Source organism: Symphodus melops (genome assembly GCF_947650265.1).
Source record: "Symphodus melops genome assembly, chromosome: 12".
NCBI lineage: Eukaryota > Metazoa > Chordata > Actinopteri > Labriformes > Labridae > Symphodus > Symphodus melops.
Window position 1 is genome coordinate 8,772,557 of NC_136702.1, and position 22,990 is coordinate 8,795,546.

The window sequence follows — 22,990 nt, forward strand, 5'->3', positions numbered from 1 at the left end:
CAATCTAGTCAAACTCTTTTTGCTTTAAGCACAACTCCCCCCACCCAAGAAAATCTAATTCAATAAAAGTGAGCAGAATTTAGGAAAAAAACATCCATGCTTGTCCAATAGAATCAGGCAGATGATGCTGCAGGAAACAGGAGTGTTTCCAGAGTGGACTGAGCTAAGCTATGTGTCTTTTAAGTGCCAGTTGCTGGTGTGAAGGAGAAGAGAAGCTCAGTCAAGCAGTAAAAGCTCGGCCAGTTTGCTTCTGTGCTGCGCTGGGAGCAGCCAAAACCTCACCAACCGGAGTGCTGCCAAAGTTACTCATTCAAATCCATTTAATTTAGACTCCTGCACCGGCTACAGTTTTAAGACAGGGCACAGCAGAACATCTGGGATGGCCCAATATGTTCATCATTTGGAGAAGGCGATGTGATAGGCCCGAGATGGAAATTTGCCATCAGTGAAGGGCCACTCTTTACTAGAATGAATGAAAATGATCGTGTGGTGTTATGCGAGGTGCAGTGAAGAGCCTTGAACCTGCATTACTTCTAATGGCCAGTAGGAGGAGACCTAAATGGTTGCAAGAAACCCATTGGTTTATACAATGCAATGTTATATTTGCAATGTTTAAATGCTATCTCCACCTTGTTTTCAACATGCTACAAGCAAAGAAGTGGAGCAACAGCTTCACAGCATTAATGGCCTTTCAAACAGTGGCAACTTCTAAGAATAAGGAATGAGCTATTGAGACCAAAACATTTTTGTAAAATGCTGTAAATGTTGATTTTTGCTGTACAAATGGCCATTTTAAGATGGGATCTAATTGGGATCCCCATCATAGGGATTCAAGGACTTACTGTTTATTCACTTCTGTATTAGCTTCATTTTTGAACTTCAGAGGTTGCCACTTTTTATCCACCATTCTGTTCATATACAGACACCTAGCTAAAAAAACGACATAATGGCGCCAGCAGAAATGTCAAAATTGAGGCTTAAAAGGGGTACAGACAAACAAATTGGTGACATCAAAGTGGCAAAGTCCACTTATTTATACAGCCGACGAGTTGATGTCAGAATTCTCACAGCTCAGTCAGGGGGCGAGGATTGGATTTATGACTTTAATTTGCTCATTAGCCCACTCTGTCATTATTATGCCATTGCCAGTGAAACGTTTATTTGCTTTTTATGGAGTGCGGTGCACCGGCACACGATGAAACATAAACCTTGCTTCTGGAGGAACATGCTGCAATCAAGGCTGTGCACACGCCTGCCAGCGCTCAATTACACTCGTCTCGGGCAACGGAGAAGCTGTGTGGACACTGTGTCGAGTGTTACACAGCTGGCTCCATGAGGACGGAGGAGGCTGTGTGAGAAGGTATTTTCTTAATTACTTCATAGTAATATAGATATCTCTCTCGCGGTGATATAAAATATAGAGTGCCAGAAGGAAAATTGGACACCTTGCAAGGAAAGCCCAGAGTTATGACAGCTGAGAGCTCCAAAAGAAACTAATGTGGTTTCGACAGAGCTGATCAGGTGAAACCGCTGCAACACCTCAGAGGTTTAGGATGACATACGAGCTCAAGTGCACCATCCAAGATATGCCTCGTCGTCCAGAATGTCTACGCTGTTTTACCATCGTCTGTTATTAATAATATGGTGACCTTATATCATTAATTCTGTTCTCAATTGTGTCCACAGAGAGTGCAGCTTGCAGTAGCAGCAAACTCAGCATCCCAGCGTCGCACGAGCACTGCGCTAGATCAATGAGGTGTTGAGGCAATAACTGTGTTCTGCACCCTGCGTCTAAAGGACATTCAGCCTGCAGACGCACATGTTTAAGCCCCAAAATCCCTTCTACAAATCACTGAACATACATACATAAGCCAGGGGATCAAGCTCATTTTACTCTGTGAAAGATCTCGTGTGCACGGACTGAATGCATTCCTTTGGCTTTTCTTATGGACAAATCTTTGCTTTATTCTTTCCAGTTCACACCAATACAAGTGAGAATAAGAGTCATCGTAACCTCGAGATGCTCAGGCTTGCATGCCAAGCGGCATGAATTAACACAACACATTGCGTACCAAAGATATTGCAACACAGATGAGAATGCTGGCGGTGCGTTAAGTGTTGTCTCACCCCCCAGAGTCCCAGTTTTCCCTTTTTTTCCCCCCCCTTTTTCTTCTTGGTGAAAGTTTCCAACAAATACAACTTTAGAATTCTTACCTAAAGTTGAATCTGTTCAAGAGGTTATTTGTTTCTCACTGAGCAGTTATATCGTAAATGAGACTTTTAAAGAGATAAATGTTTGTGTGAACGCAGTAAGAGCTCCCTGCAGGTGTGCCGAAGTCTGACAATCTGTCAGCGATTCTCCGCAGCCACACCCACAACCTGACATTCAAGGAGGGAACAGGAGGACTGACGACAGATGTCTTGCCAAAGCAAATGGAGCGGCTGTATTTAATTACAAAGGTGCTCTCATCAATCAACTGCCCTGATTCTTATTTACACAGTTTGGTGATCAATCTCAACTATTGCACTGATGTTAGGGCACACATTCATGCTTGGGAGAGTGCCAAAAAACATTTTCTATAAACTATTGGCCAATTTTTTTTCTCCAAGGGTTTAGCCCTCACCTGTGTTGAGAACTTTTCAACTTTTGTTGCATAGACGTTCGCGAACATGCTTAATTGCAACAAACCAACAACTGCTTTCAAAACCATAAGATTGACTATTTGAAAAAGCAATGGGATAAAACTCAGAGATACTGGATGTGTGGTATAATATTTCCATTAGTCCAATAGAGGAAGTGATGTTCTGATAGTACCCAGTTTTTAATCCACCTACCCAATACCTCTCAGAACAAGCACTGGCTGCTAACATTTAGTGAATGTTGACTAACATTAATATTTTGGGGGAAGGAGCAGATCCGTCTTGATGTATTGGATCCGTTGACTTTCAAACTCGAAAAACCCTATACATGATACCCAATAGTGCATTCTAATTGATATCAGCACTATTATATAGATATGTGTAGTGGTGTAGATGTAACCCTAAATTGCTTGTAATGACCCACCACTAAGTTTTCAAAAACAAAAACTTTTCTTAACTATGACGTTCTGTTAGTCTTATGTGATCACACTGCAAGATATCTGTGGTCTGACATCTCATTACAGCAGCATATCATAGAAGTAGACGATGTCCAGGTACTGTTTGTTTCTCCATCCGAAAACTGTTCCAAAAGTAGACTTGAGTAATGGCTAATACAAAGAATACCTCTCTACTGTAATACAAGCTTTTTAAAAACTATGAATAAAAAATGCTTAAGTCAGGATTTATCTGTGGTCTAACCGTTGGTTTTAGTGGGTCCAAAAGAGGATCGAAAGCTTAAAAATAGTGCACATCTTGCACCTTCTACTGCAACTCTAGTGTTTGACTCTGAGATATAGTCCGTGAAAACACACCATGGAACTGGAGTGGTGAACATAATTGAGCTGGACATAGTGTATCTGCTAGGTTTAGGTGCCAACGGCTTTGTCTCCCTCAAGCAAATCTCTCCACTTGGCAACCCAGCCACCATCTGTTTGAATAGAGGAAGGAATGCATGTCATTATTCGATGTGATGTTAACATATTTCTGGACAAATTGTCTCCGCAAAAGACACAAATGGCTTTACTCTGAGATGTAAACAAGAGCACAGCGTTTACTTTCTATGCTAGTCTTAACAAAAGAACTCGAGCAGCCGATTTCCCCCTTTGTCCCCTTATCTTCTACCCAATAGTGACACATTCTGCATGGCTAAGTAGGACCATCCATAGCGCTCTTTCAGTCCACCATTTCACGCTGTAATAAAACGCAGCAGTTGTTACTCTGAGGGACCCCTAAAGGCATTCTGTGGGGCCGATGAGAGAGTCAGCCTGAATGGCAGCCAATGCCACAGCCCATCTTCACTTTGTCATGGCTGGGACAAGGCGAGATGGAGGTGAAGGGAGTGAAGAGGGGGAAGAGGGAAGAGAGACAGAGATTGGGGGGGCTGGTCATTGTGCATTTTTCCATTAATGGAGCATGGTTCATCAACATCTCCACCCATCGTTAAAATGCTTACTGGCCCGAGTGAGGGACTGGAATAACATATACAATGAAAAAAAAGTGTTTAGTTTTAGCTAATGAAGCATGAACAGCTACCGGGTCCACAGTGCCCCAGGCTTGGCAAAACACAGTCACAGTCATTCCCCATATTCACCATCTTATTGAATAAAGTTGTGTAGCTGTGCTCCAGTAAGTCAATCATATAGGCTCTCTGATAGTAGCAATCATTTCAAAGAAATACAATTGATCGTGAACATCCAGTGGCATCAGGCCATATTTCTAAATCACACAGAATATTTGATAATCCAATAGTAACTGTTGTAACAGCTGATATAAGCATTCGACTACTTCTTGGCTCATAACAAGTCAGCAAGGAACATAACAATACACAGTGTAAACACAATATATGGTCTGTTACTTATATTGATGCCTAATATAATTCACATCTGCACAGTCTTTCAACTTTCTCGCAGCAGCTATTTTCCTCTGACATCGCGCTCAGGTTACAAAACCCAAATGTCGTTGTGGTGCTGTGCCACAGTTTGACAGTGGTATTAATTGCCTCCGACAATTGTTATCGTTTCACAGTTTTGTAAATGATTGTCAACTGAAAAGATAATTGATACATAATAAAGGACATAGAGCTGTTTCTAAGGTAAAACTAAATGACTATGACTTACCCCTTACCCTAATCCCTACCCCAAACCAGCAGTCTGAAATTATAACAGGGATTAAACCTCCCACCTTGAGGCCAGGGGAAATTGGTTGATATAGTCGATGGGGATTTGAGTGAAGAAGATCAAATGAATCCTCTTATTTTAAATAAATTTAGCAGCCAAAACAAATAGCCAAATACGTTTATGGGCCAGTGCTTAGTGTATGTATACATGTGAATTAAAAATGGACTTTCCCACTGCGTTTTTGTAATTTAAACCAAAAGCTTATAAATTACATCTGGGATCCGAATGCATTGATCGTAGCCCTGACGGTCATTGTAAAGCTTGAGTGGTGCCAACAGATATTTACAAGGTGCCTTTGGGGCCCCTCGGGACAGAACAGCTGCCTCCTGTTTCTCTGGCAGACTCAGATATGGAGGAGTCTCTGTTGTTGATCATACACATTGTAAATCTCACCTCCAATCTCACTGAGTTATGGCAGTTTTCTGCTGCTCTCGTGCTTTTCACACTCGCGATGACCAGACTCAATTATTCCGCAGCTTTCGGGTCTCTGCTCATATCCATCGACCGATCCAGGAGCAAACCGCCGAGCTGTGCTCTCCACTCTTTTGAAACGAGCACTGACTCCACACATTCACTCACTTCTCACTCTATTTCACTTTTATTTGGCTGTCGTCTCCCCTTGACATTCCCTGGTTCTTCTCAGTTTTTATCTGCCTTTCAGTCTCTCTCCCTCTCTGACCACGTCTGCTCTAATCCAGATAAATTTGAAAAGTCATCTTTTCTCCCTGCATTGGCCTTCCATCACGCACTAAGCCAGCCTGATCTTACTCAGAAAATGGATGTTTTCCAAAGCTCCCCCCAAAGTAGATAAATGTGAAAACACCAGGCTTATGTTGCAGTGTAGACAAAGAATGAGCTTTTATCAAGTGATATATCTTTCACAAACATGGCCAATGCACTTTCATTTGCCAGCAATGCTATGAGCCCATGTTTCTGGAGCCTTCAACTTTTTTTTTTCCAGTCAGTATGTGTTTTCCAAACCTATAGCCAAGCACATACAGGTGATGTCACCGACACATGTTTTGTGTCTGTTGTAAGACAATTGCACAAGTATAAAAAAGTCACTAATGAAATATGCCAAACACAAACTGTAAGAAACGAGAATTGTTCTCAAGAGACATAATGAAGCCTTGATTTGAGTTTTTGTCAAATCTTGCCAGTTGTAGAATCCAGATAATCCAAATTTAGTCAAAAAGGAAGGAGGCTCTAGCAGATGTGGGACACACAAATAACAGTATCTCCATCACTGATACACCAGCAGTAAAAATCCTCAGATTCCTTTGATATTCTGTGATAGAACTGGATTATTTTCATGTTGTTTGACCCCAGCTAAGGAAATTTCATGCTTTTTAAAAAGCCCCAAAAGCCAGTTACCATAACTATTCATGTAGAAAGGCTCACAAGCCTAAAATAAGTGTCAAAACTGCAACTAGCTTTGAAAAACATTTATTCTGAGCAGCCATGACAATCAAATTTGAACAAACTAAACACACATTTAAAGCAGGACTTTAACTAACCATGCTTCCATTTCTGAGAAAAAAAAAATTAAATAAAATATCTGTTGCCATCTAAAAAATATGTTGACTTTTCTCCACAAAGAAAAAATTAAAATGTCCAAAATTCTTTACCTCTTGGTTGATGCCCCCCAGAGGAGACAAATAAAGCTTTACCAGGCTTTAACATATTTCATCAAGTCATGTGGAGCTGTGTCTAAATAAGTATAAAGTCATATGCTGGAGAGGCTTTCCAATACGTCTCTGATGTGCCATTAAGTTTGAAAGGAGTGTAAAAAATATTGGGAGTAAATCAGGAAGACGATATCTCCTTCCTGAGCTGTTATGAAGTCTAGACACATTATTTCCTCAACCTCACTCGACCTTTTGTCCTGTTAAGTCCAGGAGATATTGGGGATTCAGTTTCTGCACCGCTGTAAATCAGCACAGGTGTTCGCTGAGCAGACAGTCAGGTAGATCAGAAAGATTTACACCGAGATGTGGGTCTGAAACTCTATACGCAGCAGGCTCACATGGGTGCTGATAAATATAAAATGAGGTTTTCCAATGAGCAGAAGGCTGCTTATCTAACTACCACACTTATCAGGAAGAAAAATGGGCGAACATTTAATTAAATCAGAGCTGTTGGACTGATTCCCAGCCAATGTTGATGTTCTTAAATTCAGTCTGTGCTTTGCGAGTGCATCTTAAATATTCATATAAAGTTTTGCTCTGATATTTTGGGGGTAGACTGGAATAAAATTATACAGCAGTGGATGCTGGGGGTCTATTCTACAGTTACATAAGCCTCTGCAAACTCGTAGCTCGTAGCAGCCTGAGAGAACTGCTGTATTTAAAGCTAGAAGAGATACTAATTAAAGTGCATTGGTGCCCCTGAGTTTTCATTTGAGTGAATCTCCTCCGTCCAAAGGTTCTGCTATCTGTATGGAAATTTGGAATTGCGTCTCGCAGTTTATCATCATTTCAGTTATTGCTAACATTAAGTCTGAATTATCTTGTTATTTTTGTTTTTTTGTGCGTCTGCATCCATCACTCTCTTTTTGCCTCTTCTTCCGTCGCACACTTCTTCCTAAATTCAGAATCTGTGGGTGTGTTTGGATGAAGCGTATTGCTTTTGGTTTGTTGTCTAAAAAGTATCGTCCCATAGTTTGTCAGCAGTCGTTGACTCTACGTGGAGAAACAATCAGAACGAGTGCAAAGAGGCAGGACCTGTTCCCTGGTAATGTCTCCTAGAACTCTTCACTGGCTTAGCAAGCTTAAAAAAGATCCAGATATCTTAAAACTGCTTTAAGATGTTTTCTCTCAGAAACGATTTCAATCTCAAGTGTCACAAGTCGGACTGTTACAGTTTAATGAGTGTCAATGTTTATGCTGCTTGAGCCTCTAACCAAAGGCAGTTTTCTGTAACTATGTGATGGACAAAGTTTTTTGAAACTTGAATCTTTTGAATATGGAATATGGAAAGGAAGTACTGGCCACACTGACACCCTGAGAAATGAGCACATCACTCCCAGTGGTGTACATCGTTTTTAGGCAGTCGCCAATTTCTTCCAAGACTGAAGGTTGATAAATATTGTGTTTCTCAATAATAATACAAAAAGTGTGAGGGGTCAAAATTGCTGGGATTTGTCGCTTTTTAAACAGAAACGGATTGTTTAACTAATTCCTATTCGAGTCCTACTATCACTGCATCTATTTTTCACTGATTTCATAGACAAAGCCGAGGAAGGAATTTCCTGCAGCACCTGAGAAATTCAAAACATTTCACTGTGGTTTTTAATACGTCTGCTCAAAATGATCATCACACATTTTAACGACACAGACTTCTTTGATTTACTCTTACACGAGTATGGACACATTTTACAAATCTTAAAGTGTCTCAAAGTGCAGCCCACGTTATAATTCCTCAGCATTTACAACCAAATAAAACACGGTACGACTCGAGCTCCGGTGGTTGCGAACTGAAATGTATATGGTTTAAGACTTTCTGTTTTGGTTCACAAAGTGAAGCTTTGAGCGGTGACTAACCTCGCAGGTGGTGTCAGAGACATTCTTTGAGCATCACTCTAATTATTAATTTAAATGCAGTCGAGGGCACAGACAACAAAGAGGCTGAAAGGGAAGTGCTTGGTAAAAAAGTGAGAAGAAAAAAGAGGAGGAGCAGCAGGGGCAGTGCATGAATTATACATTTAGCCCACAATCAGAGGTGCCTGCCTTATTTATGAGCCAAAAGGGCCCACACGGCTGAGCCAGAATTGTGCTTTGTCTGCTGTGGAATGCAATAGTGGTTCACTTAATAGTTAATGACTCTGAAGTTTCACCTAGACACCCCAACCACCCTCCTCCTCTTACAGGTCCTTTGCCATCTCATGTTGTTCTGGAGCAACAAGAGTCAAAATGACAGTGGCTGTAACTGGAGTCTCGGTTATCACCTACCTCTGGGCTCAGTTTACATTTTATGACAATTAGACTCAACAGGATGTATCCATCATGTGGGGTCAGATCAGTGATAAAGAGGCGGGCATTGACGTGGCATGGGAAAGCCAAACCCTCTCCCTCTTTCTGGGAAAAGCCACATCAGATCGGCCCCTAACATGATTTACTGTATTCACTCCGTCACTATATGAATACTTTCTGATTAAAGATAGGGATAGGAATCGCAGAGTAACCCATAATACAGTAAGATAGTGTGCAATGCAATGCGGTATGATGCAATATGAAATGAAACATACAGTATGACAAGTTAGACAGTGAGGTGCAATAACTAATACAGCAATAATTGTGATAACCGACACATATCTTAGACAATAATACAATGATGCATCAAAAGATTTCATCAAATTAAGAACTTTAAATGCCCCTATCATGGTAAAGTACAGGATTAATGCAATAATTCCCTGGTTTGGTTTCAGTTTCACCTCTTTTTATGTTTCATTCCTTCACTTATTTTCACCTCTGTCTGGCAGTATCTGTCAACTTCTTATTTTTTTTAAAAAAAACATAGCATTATTAGGCACTAGCAATTCTTGCATCACAGCAGTAAAGATTTTGATAGATTGCTGTATCGATATTTTGTCCTGACCTTAATAAAAGACACATGGGACCAAATTGTAAAATACCTTATCAGTGCCAAAACCATTTGATTAAATTAAACTCTATTGAGTTGATTTACATCAGCAATCGTGAGCAGAACTAACCACCAAATGGCATTTCTCTCAGGACCATGTTTGCCATAGCAGATTAAAGATTGAAGATACAAAACAGGATAAAGAGGATGCTGTTCCTTCTGGCTTATCCTTTCTAGTGACCACTCAAGCCATCTCAACCTTAATCATCAATATACCAAAACAAAATGAGACCTGCAGATTGTGTCTCAATGTAGGCCAACAACATGTAAAACATGACACGCCGTCGAAGGGGAGTAAAGCCGCGCTAATCCCACGTTGCAGTCACATTCCAGCACTATCTCCACTTGTTTATTTGAGTCTGTGAAACACTTGAAATTCACTAATCCTACTTGGCCTCTCCAGCCACCGCTAACAGCTCCTTTACCCTAGAGGTTTCTATCTGTAACTTTGACTGCGCGGCACATGCAGACAGAGGAATAATAAGCTGCAGCCCAATAACTGCGTCATAACTTGTTCTATCTGCTGGAAGTGGTGATTGATTTCTCTTTTATATGGATCTCAAAGCGGAGAACAAAGACTTTAGAAAAGAAAGGGCAAATCTGGGCAAGCTGGGTGGGTAAGACTTTGTCAAAGAATAATCAAAAAAAAATAGGGGGGGGGGGGGGGGGGCTTCGTCTAGGATACATGTGCAGTTTCAAAATCCAAAGTACAAATCACTCTGCGGGAGAATACATCTCAAAGTCGAAGTTCAAAAAAAGCTGTCGATCACCGAGTCTTTGACGCACATCCCGGTCCTCAAACGTCCTGAAACTGTCACACAGAATCTGCAGGATTTATCTGCAGGACGCAGCAGCTTTGACTGAAGCCGGAATACATTGATAAGCCCACATCTACTTAGTACATCAGCTTTAAGAATCTTATGTTCTTATCTTTCTACTGTCAATATGACTCTTGGCACGAACACTTCACTAACTGCATGTTGTAAATACAGCCTCATAATGATTTCTGGCTTTAGCACCGTTGAAATCTTAAGCACAGGAAAAGAAAAGGTCTAATGTACTCTATGATATTCAGCCAACCCATCCTCAGAGTGGGAATAAACACTTAGATTGTCTCAGTGTGACTGGTCATTATTGCTAAAAGAGGATTTCACAGCAGCTTTGATTACATTAATCCTTCAAGAGAATCAAATCCCCTCTGACAGCGAGAACATGTGAAATCAGGCTATCTGTAAAAAAAAAAAAAAAAAAAAAGTTGATATCTCAGAAAATAAATGACTACAAATTAAAAGACCCCCATGCCCTGTGGGATCAATAAAAACACTCGGTATGAGACAGCGAAGGGTTTTTCTTCACCGAGGATTTCCTGGAGTGCTCATCACTCACATATTGAACAGAGCAGCTTTAGACAGATGTGAACTTTCACTGCTGACGAAGTCTGAGCTGCAAATCCACCGCCTCCTCTTTCGCGCCCTCTCCCTCTCTTTCTGTGGCCACGTCTTTGCTTTTTCTGCTGTGGGGGGTTTTCATTCTCTGCCACCCACTATGTGAATAATGAGCTCTACAGATAGCAGCCAATGAAGCGACCCCCCCCCCCACCCCTTTAGCCAATGAAACTTAACAACCATGTCCAGATCAGGTCCTTTCCTGCTGGGACTGACCAGCCCTGATTCACACTCCTCCACCACCCACACACACACACACACACACACACACACACAGACAGACAGACGCACAAACTCACACTGACCCAAAGAAAAAAGAAGGAGACTACAGAGACGTCTCTTCACTTTATCTTCACCACACCAGAATTCCTCCACAAACGTATATGAAATTAGAATAGAAGACTCAGTAGACTTGGAAAAGGAGGGACTTTCTTAAACTTTACAGTCAATCACAAAACACCGCCAACTTGACGGATTGGTTTCCAGTCCAGCCTTGCTTTGAGGTGTTGGGGCTGGTAATGTGACTAACGCAGGAAGGTGAGGCCAACGTCTGGCCCCAACACGACCAAAAGCTTTCTTTGAAGTCCGTCTAAGCACCTAACAATCCCTGCCATAAACGACCAACCAGCACCCACTTTATCACGTCTTTCAGGGCACCTCATAATAAACTACCCACCGCGAAAAGAAACGATGACCACACAAAAGACTTGTAAACTGCATTGACACACTCGCAAAGCTTCAAGAGAAAGTGATTTGTTCAAAGCCTGTGCTTTTATTTTCTTTAAAAAAAGATAGGCTGGGCTTCCAATTTGATGTTTAAGGTTGAAATGACCCTGAAAAAAAAAGATCAACCGACGGAAGGTTTGAGCACTTTATTTTGGCGTGAGAAAATGTGGGGGTTGGTAGGATGGGCTTTTGAAAGACACTTTTGAATGAGACATAGCCTGCTCCAAAGCCACCAACATGTAAAGTAATCCAAAAGAAACCGTTGTTATTCTCCAGCTGGTATGTGCAGCTCAGAAAAGTGCCACCTTGGAAATGTAAGACATTTGTGAATGACACGCTCTCGTCTTTGTTCTCAGCTGACAAACAGACATCTCGCCTACTCTCTGGAAATTTTGAAGGGCTGTTTCAGAGAAATTGAAGGTTAAGTCAACAATCTCTGCTTAAAGATGTTTTATTTCAGACTTGGTTTTTAAGCTCCTCAGGTCAGTAATCACCACTCAAAAGTAATCATCAAATTTATAGCGAGCTTGTTCCCATGAGGGAAAAGAACAGTGATTTTAAAAAAAGCGTCCAGTATATTCTGTTGGTTTTTTTGGGGGTTTTTTTAGAAAACTATGACACTTTATTCCCCAAGATTTATAAGTGGTGGCTATGGTCCAATGACTCACCACAGGCAAACTTATCCAGGCATAATGCTCGTGTCCTTTCTTCTCTTCCCTCCCTAAGAGAAGTCAGAGTAATGAAGCGCACCGCCTTGTTGCAGGGCCGACATTTAGCTGCCTTTAAGTCAATCCTTGCATTTACTTTGGAGCCTGAATCACACCCATGGGGGAGAGCAAACCCGTTGCTAATATCAGCCCTGCTCTGAATATGGATAGCTCTTTGGCGGGACTCCCTCATGCACACGCACAAAATCTATTTTCTCTTCTGTGGCAAAAAAAAAAAAGAAGAAGAAGAAGAAGAAGAACACCCTAGAGTTTAGAAAACTTTCAGGAAACACATCCAAACTTCTCGAGCTCTAACAGTAGGGAGGCAGAATGACAATAGCTCATAGAAATGCTGCTGTTGTTTGTTCTTCTGGTGTCCCCCAGCTGAATGTCTACTGGTCCACGGTTATAGCATTATAATGACTCTCCGGCTCTCTAAATGCCACCTAACTCCGCTCTGGAGAGAGAGCAAGCAGGTTAATTACCATCACAATGGGGACACTGAAAGCCGGGCCAACTCTGGTCATTGGAAACGCAATGACCGGGGTGACTTTCTCATTGCAAATGGCAACAGGAGGCTTTGATTTCTGAAAACGCAGACAGATGGACGAGGTCACAGCATCTTTGTCTAAATTATTAGGCAACCCATCCTCACATTTTGCCCTCACAGGCGGGGAGCCGTGAGGCTCTTTAAAAGAGCTCTGGGTGGACAGGCCTTCTGCCCTAACGCACTCCATGGAGCCACTGCCTTTGTCTCTCTGTTTGAGTTTGAGCTGTTCATGAAGTGAAGAGGCTAATCAGTGGCTGTAGAGCTATTCACGGGGAACCACTGTACAGCATGGGCCCATTTGGTACAATTGTTAAGAGTGTCCACAATGGCTCTGTGCTTTCACACACTGCAAACAGGCCTCAAGTGTGGGCTGGAGTCATTCATGGAGATGTCAAGTGTGGGGATGTTTGCTACCAAAATATTGACTTCTGCCCGCAAATTAGACCTCAGCACCGTTCCCTGACTGGCCTCCTGAATGGCTCAACCAAGACCTAGGATACAATTAAGTTAATTGAATTCAAAGAGCCCTTAAATGTGTTTGGAATGGCAGAGTGGCAGAGCACCACAGTTACAAAGCAGTAAGACAAACATATCATTATTTTTAAGGGCTTACATCGAATCCAGCCTCATTTATTTACAGCTTACAAGTAGGATAAAGAAGTGCTAAGTGACATGCTTGTTAAAGCGAGGAGAACAAGAAGTCCATTAAAAAGAGTTTTTTTGGACAGTTCAAGGGTTTTCAGCTGGTTGATTATGAGAACAGTATGCTGGGCTCAGACTCACAGCCAGCAAAAGCCTTTTTCAAAACATAAAACTCTGATGAAAAACTGAGGGGATGACTGGTGCCAAAAGGCAATGTTGGCCATCACAGTGGAAAGGAGAGGAACACATTTCAGAGTATTATGAGGGAAACAAGGGGGTTAGCAATATTTAGTACCTCTACTGCACTTTAAACTCATCTCAGAAGGTTTATAAGGGCTTAAATAACATATTTTCTTTATCCATTTACTTTGTTTTAGGGAGAAGTAAGCTGAACTTGATTGTGCTTGACCTTAAGAGGATTCGATATCGACAAGGAGATTCATAAAGAGACCTCAAATCCCCAGATATACTCAGCGATGCAAAATAAACGTGTTGTTGTGAACAATTGTCGTGCTGGGGACAGGAAACAACCTGTATGCATTTGCAGATGAAACGGAAAGGCACAGAGCACAAATGCTCGGCTGCATCCCAGGCAGATGCAAATAGTAAAGGAAACCATTTGTAATTCAAAGAGGGAATTTAGAAGTCACCACGAGGGGTTATTTTGTCAGGCAGTTGATACAAGACACTGATTGTGATTAATATGTACACCCAACCCCGAGGCCGTGTTAAGTAAGCATGAGAAAAAAATTGCAACTGTTCTTCAACGAATTTCCAATTAATCAGTGGAATGCTGTGATTGGACATTGCCAACACGAAAACCACAAATTGTTGATTTTTTGGGAGGGGGAACAACTATAAAAACATACAAGGACTACGTCTAATTTGTCCTGGACTCTAACATACTCACTGTATTGAATGTGTGTTGTTTGTGTCCTATTTGATTTCTACAGGGCTGGAAGCATTGAATCCTGGTTTCACAGTCTGTATTTGAGGAGATGAGAGCTTTTGACAGCTACAGAGAACATTCCTCACATTTCTACTCAGACCTGGCTCTGCTAGCGTATCATCTGTCTTATTTGAGCTCCTCTCTGTCTACAGTCTATACAGCACATATTCCGAGGGTCTTGTCAACAGCTCCAGAAGAGTCTGATAGACTGTGTCAGCGCCATCTTTTCAGGGCAGCTGTCAACACCAGCTTTGTATCAACCTTCATTGGGACAGAGCACAAGAAACACAAACAAGCCCTGCGGGAGACGAACTGTAATGCATCCGAGTGAAATTCCAAATGACAAGAGTAGGAAAAACAGTCATGCTGTGCTTTCATAAATCGACGGGCGTTCAACCTCTCTGAATCTTATTTGACTGCATTTAATTGTATTCCATTTGCGAATTGATATCAAGGCAATTTATTAAGGAGTAAGGTTTTTATTCTCATTCGAGTCTATGTCTACTGCTTTCCGGAGAGATTCTTCGGGCTTGACTAAACTTGTCTTGTCGTGACTTCTGCACTTTATGTTAGATTATCCACTGATAATGAGGCATGAATGTGGCGTGCATCTCATTCAGGAAAGATGTGAAACAACATTACCTTGGAGCACTGCTTGTGATTCTGGCACCACACCAACGATCCATTATTCTGTAAAAAAAAGAACATGAAAATATTACCCGTTATTAATATATAGTTAAAATCCCCATTAACACCGGTTTGACAAATGAATATGGCGATTTAATTCCTCTCTTTGAGTCCTGGACTTTTTTTGAAGAGAAATTATGTGAACACTCAACATATTTCAAAGACAGAATTTGAGCCAGCTTTGCGTGCTGAGTGCGTGTAACCCAAGCAGGAAAGAGGGGTCAGCAGCACCAGGGCCAGGGCAAACCTCTGGTCAGTTTCAGTGTGCACGGTGACCTCAGCTTTTCTGACAACTTGTTTGATCTTTCAACAGACGTCCCCAAGGTCACCGAGGCGGGAACTGATGTCAGCACTCCTGTGTAGACTGCAGATACTGCCAATTTCCTCTAATTGCCTGAGAAGTGCCACCTTCTGTGATCCAACGAGGCAAACATTTGCTCCCAATAGTGCTGTGTATTTCCAAAGTCTCCAAGTGTACATACAGAGAGTTGTCAAGCCAAGGGCCATTGGGGCTAAATGGCTTGTCCAAGTGGTCATTTCCTGAATTCTAATAGGGCGAAGAATTATGCTGTCGTACTCTGCAAACATAATTGTGCTTGGATTGCAAGTGCAAGGCTAGTGCTTGAGAATAAATGACCAGCTGATAAGCATGAAAGACACACAATTTCCTAATGTGATGTGCATACCAAAAAGAGGCATTTAGGTCAATGTTTTAAACCTGGGAAAACAATACTTTGGACACCTGCAGGTAAGGGGGGGGGGGGGGGGGGGGTCTGTGAGCTAAACACTTAATATCGATCGTGGGGGGAAATGGAAAACATCTTAGCCAACATTAAATCCTTTGCCGAAAAAGAAACAGCATGAATTTGTATTCAGGTTAATGTACTACATTCACTCTTTAATCTCTTTCTTGGTCTCTTCCAACCTCTGAGCGAAATATCCGATTCCTTACAGTGTTCATTTTCCAAATTCCTCAGCAAATTGCTTATTCTTCTTGTCAGCTTTTTAGTGAGCAGAGTAGTCATTTTGGTTTTGAAAGCCATTTTAACAATGCTATGAGAGCCATACGAGTGTATGAAAACTGCTAATTTGCTGATAATATAACCAAAAGATGAGCTGATTAAAGTCAGGGGAAACTGGAGAGCCAGTTGGTAAATCTCAGTTGATTTATAACTACATCTGTTAAATTACACCTTGTAGTTTGATCCATTATTGTCGTAAAAATATAAATTATAGCTGCTTTAGGGCTTACTGCCCTTTTTATTGTCCATACCCATCTGGATAAGTTATAACAAGTCAAAAGTGAAAAAGCTTCGAGTTTCATCAATTAATTTATTCAAGTCGTTGAACTGTATCTGAGCCCCACTTTTGGATATCCCTGCGCTTCATGAAAGCAATGAAACATTGCATACAGCCAAACTTTAGGGGTCTGAAGGCAAAAAGTCTGCTCAAGTTCAATGTCAAGTTCAAAGCCTTTTCTCACAATGTAATCCAGAAGAAATTTCCCATGAGACCTTTGGAGAGAACTTATCATTAAAGGGTTTAATTTGACATCCAGTACCAGTAAGTGCTTTGCTTTTAGTGTCAAGGATAATGGTCAAACGGCTTCAAAGGAATCCATGATTGTTTGGTCATGTCTTCAGACAATCACCTCAACAGAAAAAAAGAAAAAAAAATTGCAGATAAGAATGAAAAATACATTAGTGTGAGCACCAAGGAGACTAATAGTTGTTTCATTTGGTACCAAATGAAAGTGGAATTGAGCGCTTACTTGGCCGTCGAGTTTAATGTGCAGCAGCAAGCTTTCTGACCTTTTCGTGTAATAAAAACCCTTCTCTGCGTTTGGCCAAATTTTGATTAAACTAAGATTTTATCCTCATGAGGGCATCATTTTGTACTGTACAACATGATTAAAGTCCTTTTGGTGTTCACTTAGTGACTTATGAAACAAAAAATCCAACCGAGCCCAAGCCCTTGTTGTTGACACCCTGTAAATAAAACCTTGACATTTACACTGGCAGCTATCAACTCCAGATAATTTATACAGATTGTCACAACTCCAGACCATGTCCTAAATCATCAATCGTGTTTTTTTGACAGCTTTCTTCCCCCATCCATCATGTGCGACAGGCGCCGGAACCACAGAGGAGCTAATTTTGCTGTGTGACAGCATCCCCGCAGTAGAGACGCTCAGCAGGATGTTGCCCCAGCTGTCCAGGCTTGACCCCACCATGTCAGGGACCAACGGGGGAATAATTATAGGTCAGGACTTCATCCCTTTGACTCACCATGACATTCCTCTGCAAGCTGAACATTACGCAGCACTGACGACTGTCAAGGACTCGGCTGTATGAACGCTTTCCAGATATCTTCCTGTGCAACTCAGGGTCGAGACCGGACCAGACAGCGGTCTATGAATGCGAGGACGAGGTGAACTCGCTGCTTTGTTGGAGACGCCGGTGGAGTCATGTAAACAGGGAGGGTTATCACACAGATACATTATGGCTGTTGTCAGCTGAGAAGGCAGAGCAGGTGGCCAGGGGCGTGTTGTATTGTCTAGACATCTGAGAGGAACATGGACAAAACCCCTTTTATCTCAGAGGATAGCGTTCTACCTTTTGAAAGTGGAAATCTTTTGTTTCCTCCAAGGCTCTGATTTGGATTAAATGGATCACAGTTTACACTGCTGAATAGTTTTTGAACTGTAGTCAATTGTTTCTACATGTTTCCAGCCTTGCACTGCTGGGAAACACTGCCATTCTGCGAGACCTTGTACATTTCTGGCTAAGTTGACGGGATGCAGGACTTCAAAGGACAGGCGGTTGTCTCTATGTGTCTTTTAACAGCCGAGAGGTCCTCAGGCAACACCAAAATAACTGATCCTTCAGGGCACACATGCAGCGCTAAAATAAAGGGCCTCAAGATTTAGGCTTTGACTTGAGTGGGTGCGACTGTGTGGTCATCCAGCTCATCCATTATTCACTTTTTATGAATTATTCGACAGGGGCTCTGAAAGTGAGCTAATGTGTTCAGCGCACATCCAATGTTAACATAAAAGAGGTTTTTCAGAGATCTCAAACAACGCTGGTGTAAAGTTGTCCCCACTTAGGAATGAAGGCTATTTGTCAAGTGAGGTAGCTGAAGGGTGTAGCAGCAGTGGAAGGCTGCGATTTACACACAGGACTGTCATGGTTTAAAAGCATTTACAGGGAGGTTGAGGCCAAGCAACATAGACCCCTATTCATCCGCTGTCTTCACTAATGAAAAACTCCACACATGAGACGAGCGCTGGCTGCGGTTTGATTCCACCGCAGGTTATTCAATATCAAAAGGAGAAAACAAGGGGACACGGAAAAACTACTTTCCAATGTTTTTTCTTCCCCTCGCTCACAGCACAAATCTCTCAGTTAAGATGCTCAGACGTTGCTGCACAGAACATTGGAAATGAATGAGTGGATTTAAAAATGTTGGCTTTTTATTGCTTTGACTGTAATAACAAGACCTCATGGACACACCTTGTTTTTGGCTTCACACGTCTCCACATAAATAATCCACTACAAGGCTGATGCTTTTCAGAGCACAGAATCCCAGCGCGCTCTTAATATTTTAGAGTGTCCGAGGCTAATATTTATGATTGGGTGTTGCCCTCTGTCTATCATAGCGGGGTGACAAGTTCCCCAAATGTGGAGTAAAATGTTAATAAATCTGTATTTGGAAATACTATCACAACAATAAATCCACAGGCATAATAAATCTGACAGCTAATGGACTGCCCGTGGGTTTCCAAACTCTGGGACTCTGTGCTTGTTTCCATTTGACATTCATTCATTTTTGCATCAATTAAAACAAAGCCTCTTATTTGTCCCCTTGATTCAGCCACATAAACAGGGAAAGACGCGTGGGTGTTTTCAGCATCTGCAACTCCTAAATTCGTCAAGTATTATTCCAGCGTTCACGCCGCGATCCTATTAAAGCTGATATGAAAAACAGGGTTTAAAATTCCAGCTGCAGGATGTGTTAAGGTACTGTTAAGGTAATTGTACTGTCACCCAAAAAAAAGTCAGGGTGCATGTCGATTATGACATATTGAGTCAACACAATAAAATGTTGAAAAAAAAAACTGTAGCTAAAAGTCCCAGCCAATGTAGTTCTTTGTCACTGAATTGGAGAGTTTTCAGTCTTGTTTTTTTTCTCCGACAGAGTATTAAATGACCCCTGAAGGATGTCCGAGTTGAATTAAGAGGTCTGTCGTCTCAATCATTGGAGTGGAGCTCGAAGCGGTAATACGATCTGGCGGAGGAAGCAGATCCACCTGTAGGTAGTGCTGACTGAGCATGCTCCAGTGTTGTGGCAACAGCACATTAGAGCTTATCACATTTAGCACAATTGGGCGCCGGCGTTTAGCAGGAAGGTGACCTCTTCAGAGCAGAGGAGCGGCGGCTCGGTGTGTATATTCTGCATGCCTATGAGGTGTGATGCTGGCATTTATTGGCAGGGCCAGGGGGTAGAGGGCAGGGAGGAGGGGGAGAAGCTGGGAGGAGGGTACCATATGTTTTTGCAGCTGACCAGACCCCCCATTTTCACATGAAAGGCCTGTGCATAAGACAGTGCTTGCAGATTATCAACAATTGCCTTCTATTCTTAGACGCACAGTCGCTGTAGCAACCTTTGCTTATCACAAACCACAAAAATGCTTCTCTCTTTTAGACAAATACCTTCCCTCTCTGAGTGTACAGCCGCCCCAGACTCTCCGACTCTGCACTCAATTATGTAGACTATTAGCAGTATATTAGAGGTGAGACTTCCATCACTTGTTTGCCTTCTCAGTCAGCTTGTGACTAATTTAATTCCCAAAGTTTGCAACCCAGGGCTGCAATATACTGCTGGAATCTCTCAAACTCTGCTTGCCAAGTTGTGAATTAAGAAACACTGTTTTCAATCTGAGTCCTCTGGAAGCACAGCACAGCTAGTTTCTATCTCTCCATTGTAGACAACTGTAGTGATAATTGAGATCGGGAGCTTCTCTGTGAAGAAAATGACTTAAATGAACATCGAAGCATCGAAGCTGAAATAACAGATCAATAAGTCCTTTGAAAGTTAATTGGCGACAAACGCTCTCCGCTGATTTATTGTACCCAGTTACAAATTTGACTTGCCCCACAATGTTTCTGAACAATTAGGGATTCGTTAATGCACCTTGGAGAGAGACGAGCCTTACAAATGCAAATGGATGAGTCTAAAGGCTGTCACTGGGTAGATAGTTGGTGAAAAGGAGCAGAGAGGGGAGATGGATCAGTGACCAGACCCTTTTTATTCTGGAGTCCTGGGAGGGGAACAGTGTGTCCGGCGGAGGGTGAAAAACAACTTCTGACACCACATACCAAATCAAAAGAGGAATACAGATAATTTGGAGGTCTTGAGTTGGGTCTGATGCATGCAACATGTTCTTAGCGACTGTGATGTGCCATTCTTCATATGTATTTATGAAGCAGTGTAAAGAGGGGTTAAAAATAACCAAGCAGAAGGGGAAAAAAACACCATTTAGAGTCTCAGGGTCTATCTTATTTTTATATGGCAAATAATATATACCTCTGAAAAGCACCCATCATCTCCTAGTCTCAAAAATATTGCAATGTTAATGAAATCTACACTCAACCAGACTGTACAGGACAACTTTGCAAAAACAATGAAAACCTTAATATACGTGCTTATAGTTTGCATCTTTGGTAATATGTCATTTTAAATTGGCCCATTATCCATGGCTGTGATCATTCCAGATACAAAACACTATTGAGAAAGTCTTTCAGCACCATAAGTGACCTGCTCCTGCCTCCCCACAATGGAGAAACAGGTTTGACTTATGAGGGAAGAATCGGCTGGCACATGTTTGTTCATTACATCTCGATTGGAGACTAAATGTATTTCTCATTTCCTGCACAGTGTGAGAAGTTTCTGAGTGTGGGACCACATGCTTTCCCTACCTGAGAGTGCTTGAAGAAAGCGGAGATGCGAGTGATGTGCAGACTGAGGCATCTCGAGGCGCATCTTGCTCGGTAAATACTGGCAGTGAAGAAAGAGTCGTCCTGCTTCCTCGCGGACACACTCCCCGGGCTCGTTAACGCGGTAATCCACAAACACAGGGTCACACACACGTTCAGGCTCCGGGAAAACATGGTCCTGCGGTTGTGTTTTTAATCCCTCCACGGATCGGACAATACTGCGTGCAGGCTCCGCCGGAGAAACTAAAGAAACTTCAATTATACACTGGGGAGGAGTCAAGGGCTCACGTGCGCTGCGATTGGACGGTCGCGCGCTGACTGACAGACACGAGGAGCGTTAAAGCAGGTAGGCTGCTGCATAGTCCAAAACAGAAGCAGGTTGTTCAGAGAACAAGTGTCCATCATGTGTTTACACATATAGATTTAATGAAGCCCCATATAGCAAAACAATCTGCATGCGTTCGTTTAATGTACAGTGTTATATTAACAGGCCTGTTGTCTATTTTCAGACTTCTATTATTAAAGGTATTGTTGTGTTTTTTTGGTGTTGTATTTGATCCTTGCCTTTATATTTTACCTGTCAACAAAAATGTTGTGCAACGAAATGCAGGACTGATCTTGTATTTTGCAACCATGCAGTCAGGGATCGAAAAATAGTTCAAATGAAGAATGGTCAGATTCAGAACAACACACAGCAGCTCTCAGACCACTCTTCTGAGAAAATTCAGAATCACAATCCTTTTCAAAGGTTGAGAAGTGCACTTCATGAAAAGTAAAAAGAACAGAATGAGGAAAATCTGGAAGAGAAATAGGAACGTTGATTAAAGGTAATAGAAAAACACATAATGAAAAGTACATCTCTAGTAAGAGACATGGGAAATAAGCAGACTTATACTTGTCCATTTTATTGACTCCCCTTCTTCATTTCCTGTATTCACTCATTACATGTTTTTGGCAGTGTACCAGCTTTTGCCTCCATGAAATGCCTGAACAATGTACTCAAACACTACATACAATGGAAAAGTCAGTACACACCTTCCTATTTTTGTAAAAGGAGGAGGGTAAGACCTACTGCCATCTACTGATGACACAACCTTTCAGAAATGTGGAGAAGCCAGGTTCACTGTATCAAACCCTCACATATGGCCTGGGTGCTGCCTGCCAACATCCCAGGGAAGCCCTCTCCATTTAGCTCTCTCCTCCTGGTTTAACAGTAGCTTGGAAAAACAATTCCACTCGGAAAACTATTAAAACCATCCTGACTAAATTCCTCAGGATGGACTCCCAACTTCTGGCATCATTCCGTAGCCCGAGGTGTGGAGAAAATATGACATGTAGGAAAAGCTTGAAATCTTCGCTATTTATTGGAGTCTAAAGAGGGAGTATTTAATTAGAAAGTTCCCTTGAGGGGTTTACAAGACACTCCTGCTTTTGTCAGCTCATGGAGTACTTCCCTGAACCCCATTACAGCAGCAACATTATGAAGTTTTATAGGTGTTGCTCTTAAACTGTGTGCAGAGTGGGAGTGAACGCACACTTACACACCTTCATTAGATTTGGCTGGAGATCGCCACCTTGCCTTCAGCCAATTTAATAATGTGCCAAACAGTTTGACTCTAATATGCCCATGTAAGGACATCCCCAACCGCCAACACTGTCTTTATGATTGCGGTCACGAAATCAAACAAAAAAAAAAAATCCCATCAGACACAAATTCTCATGTCATTGTGTCCAGTAAGAAAGAGCAGACCACTCTAATGAGAGCTCTGGCTTGTTATGTAGTTTCACAAAAGTCTCTCCATGTATCACACAAATCAGCACACAGCT

At 41.9% G+C, this 22,990-nt stretch overlaps 1 protein-coding gene across 1 annotated transcript in view; it reads right to left on the reverse strand.

Annotated features, from left to right (window-relative positions):
• The window catches only part of anos1 (anosmin 1), a 41,769-nt gene extending 20,349 nt beyond the window's left edge, over nt 1-21,420 (reverse strand). The window contains exons 1-2 of the mRNA XM_079357866.1: nt 21,146-21,420; nt 15,120-15,167 (exon numbers count right to left, since the gene is read on the reverse strand). Coding sequence (XP_079213992.1) covers nt 15,120-15,167; nt 21,146-21,337 — 240 coding nt within the window. The 5' untranslated portion in view covers nt 21,338-21,420. The remainder of the gene's footprint in view (nt 1-15,119; nt 15,168-21,145) is intronic.
• Between the last annotated feature and the right edge of the window lie 1,570 nt (nt 21,421-22,990).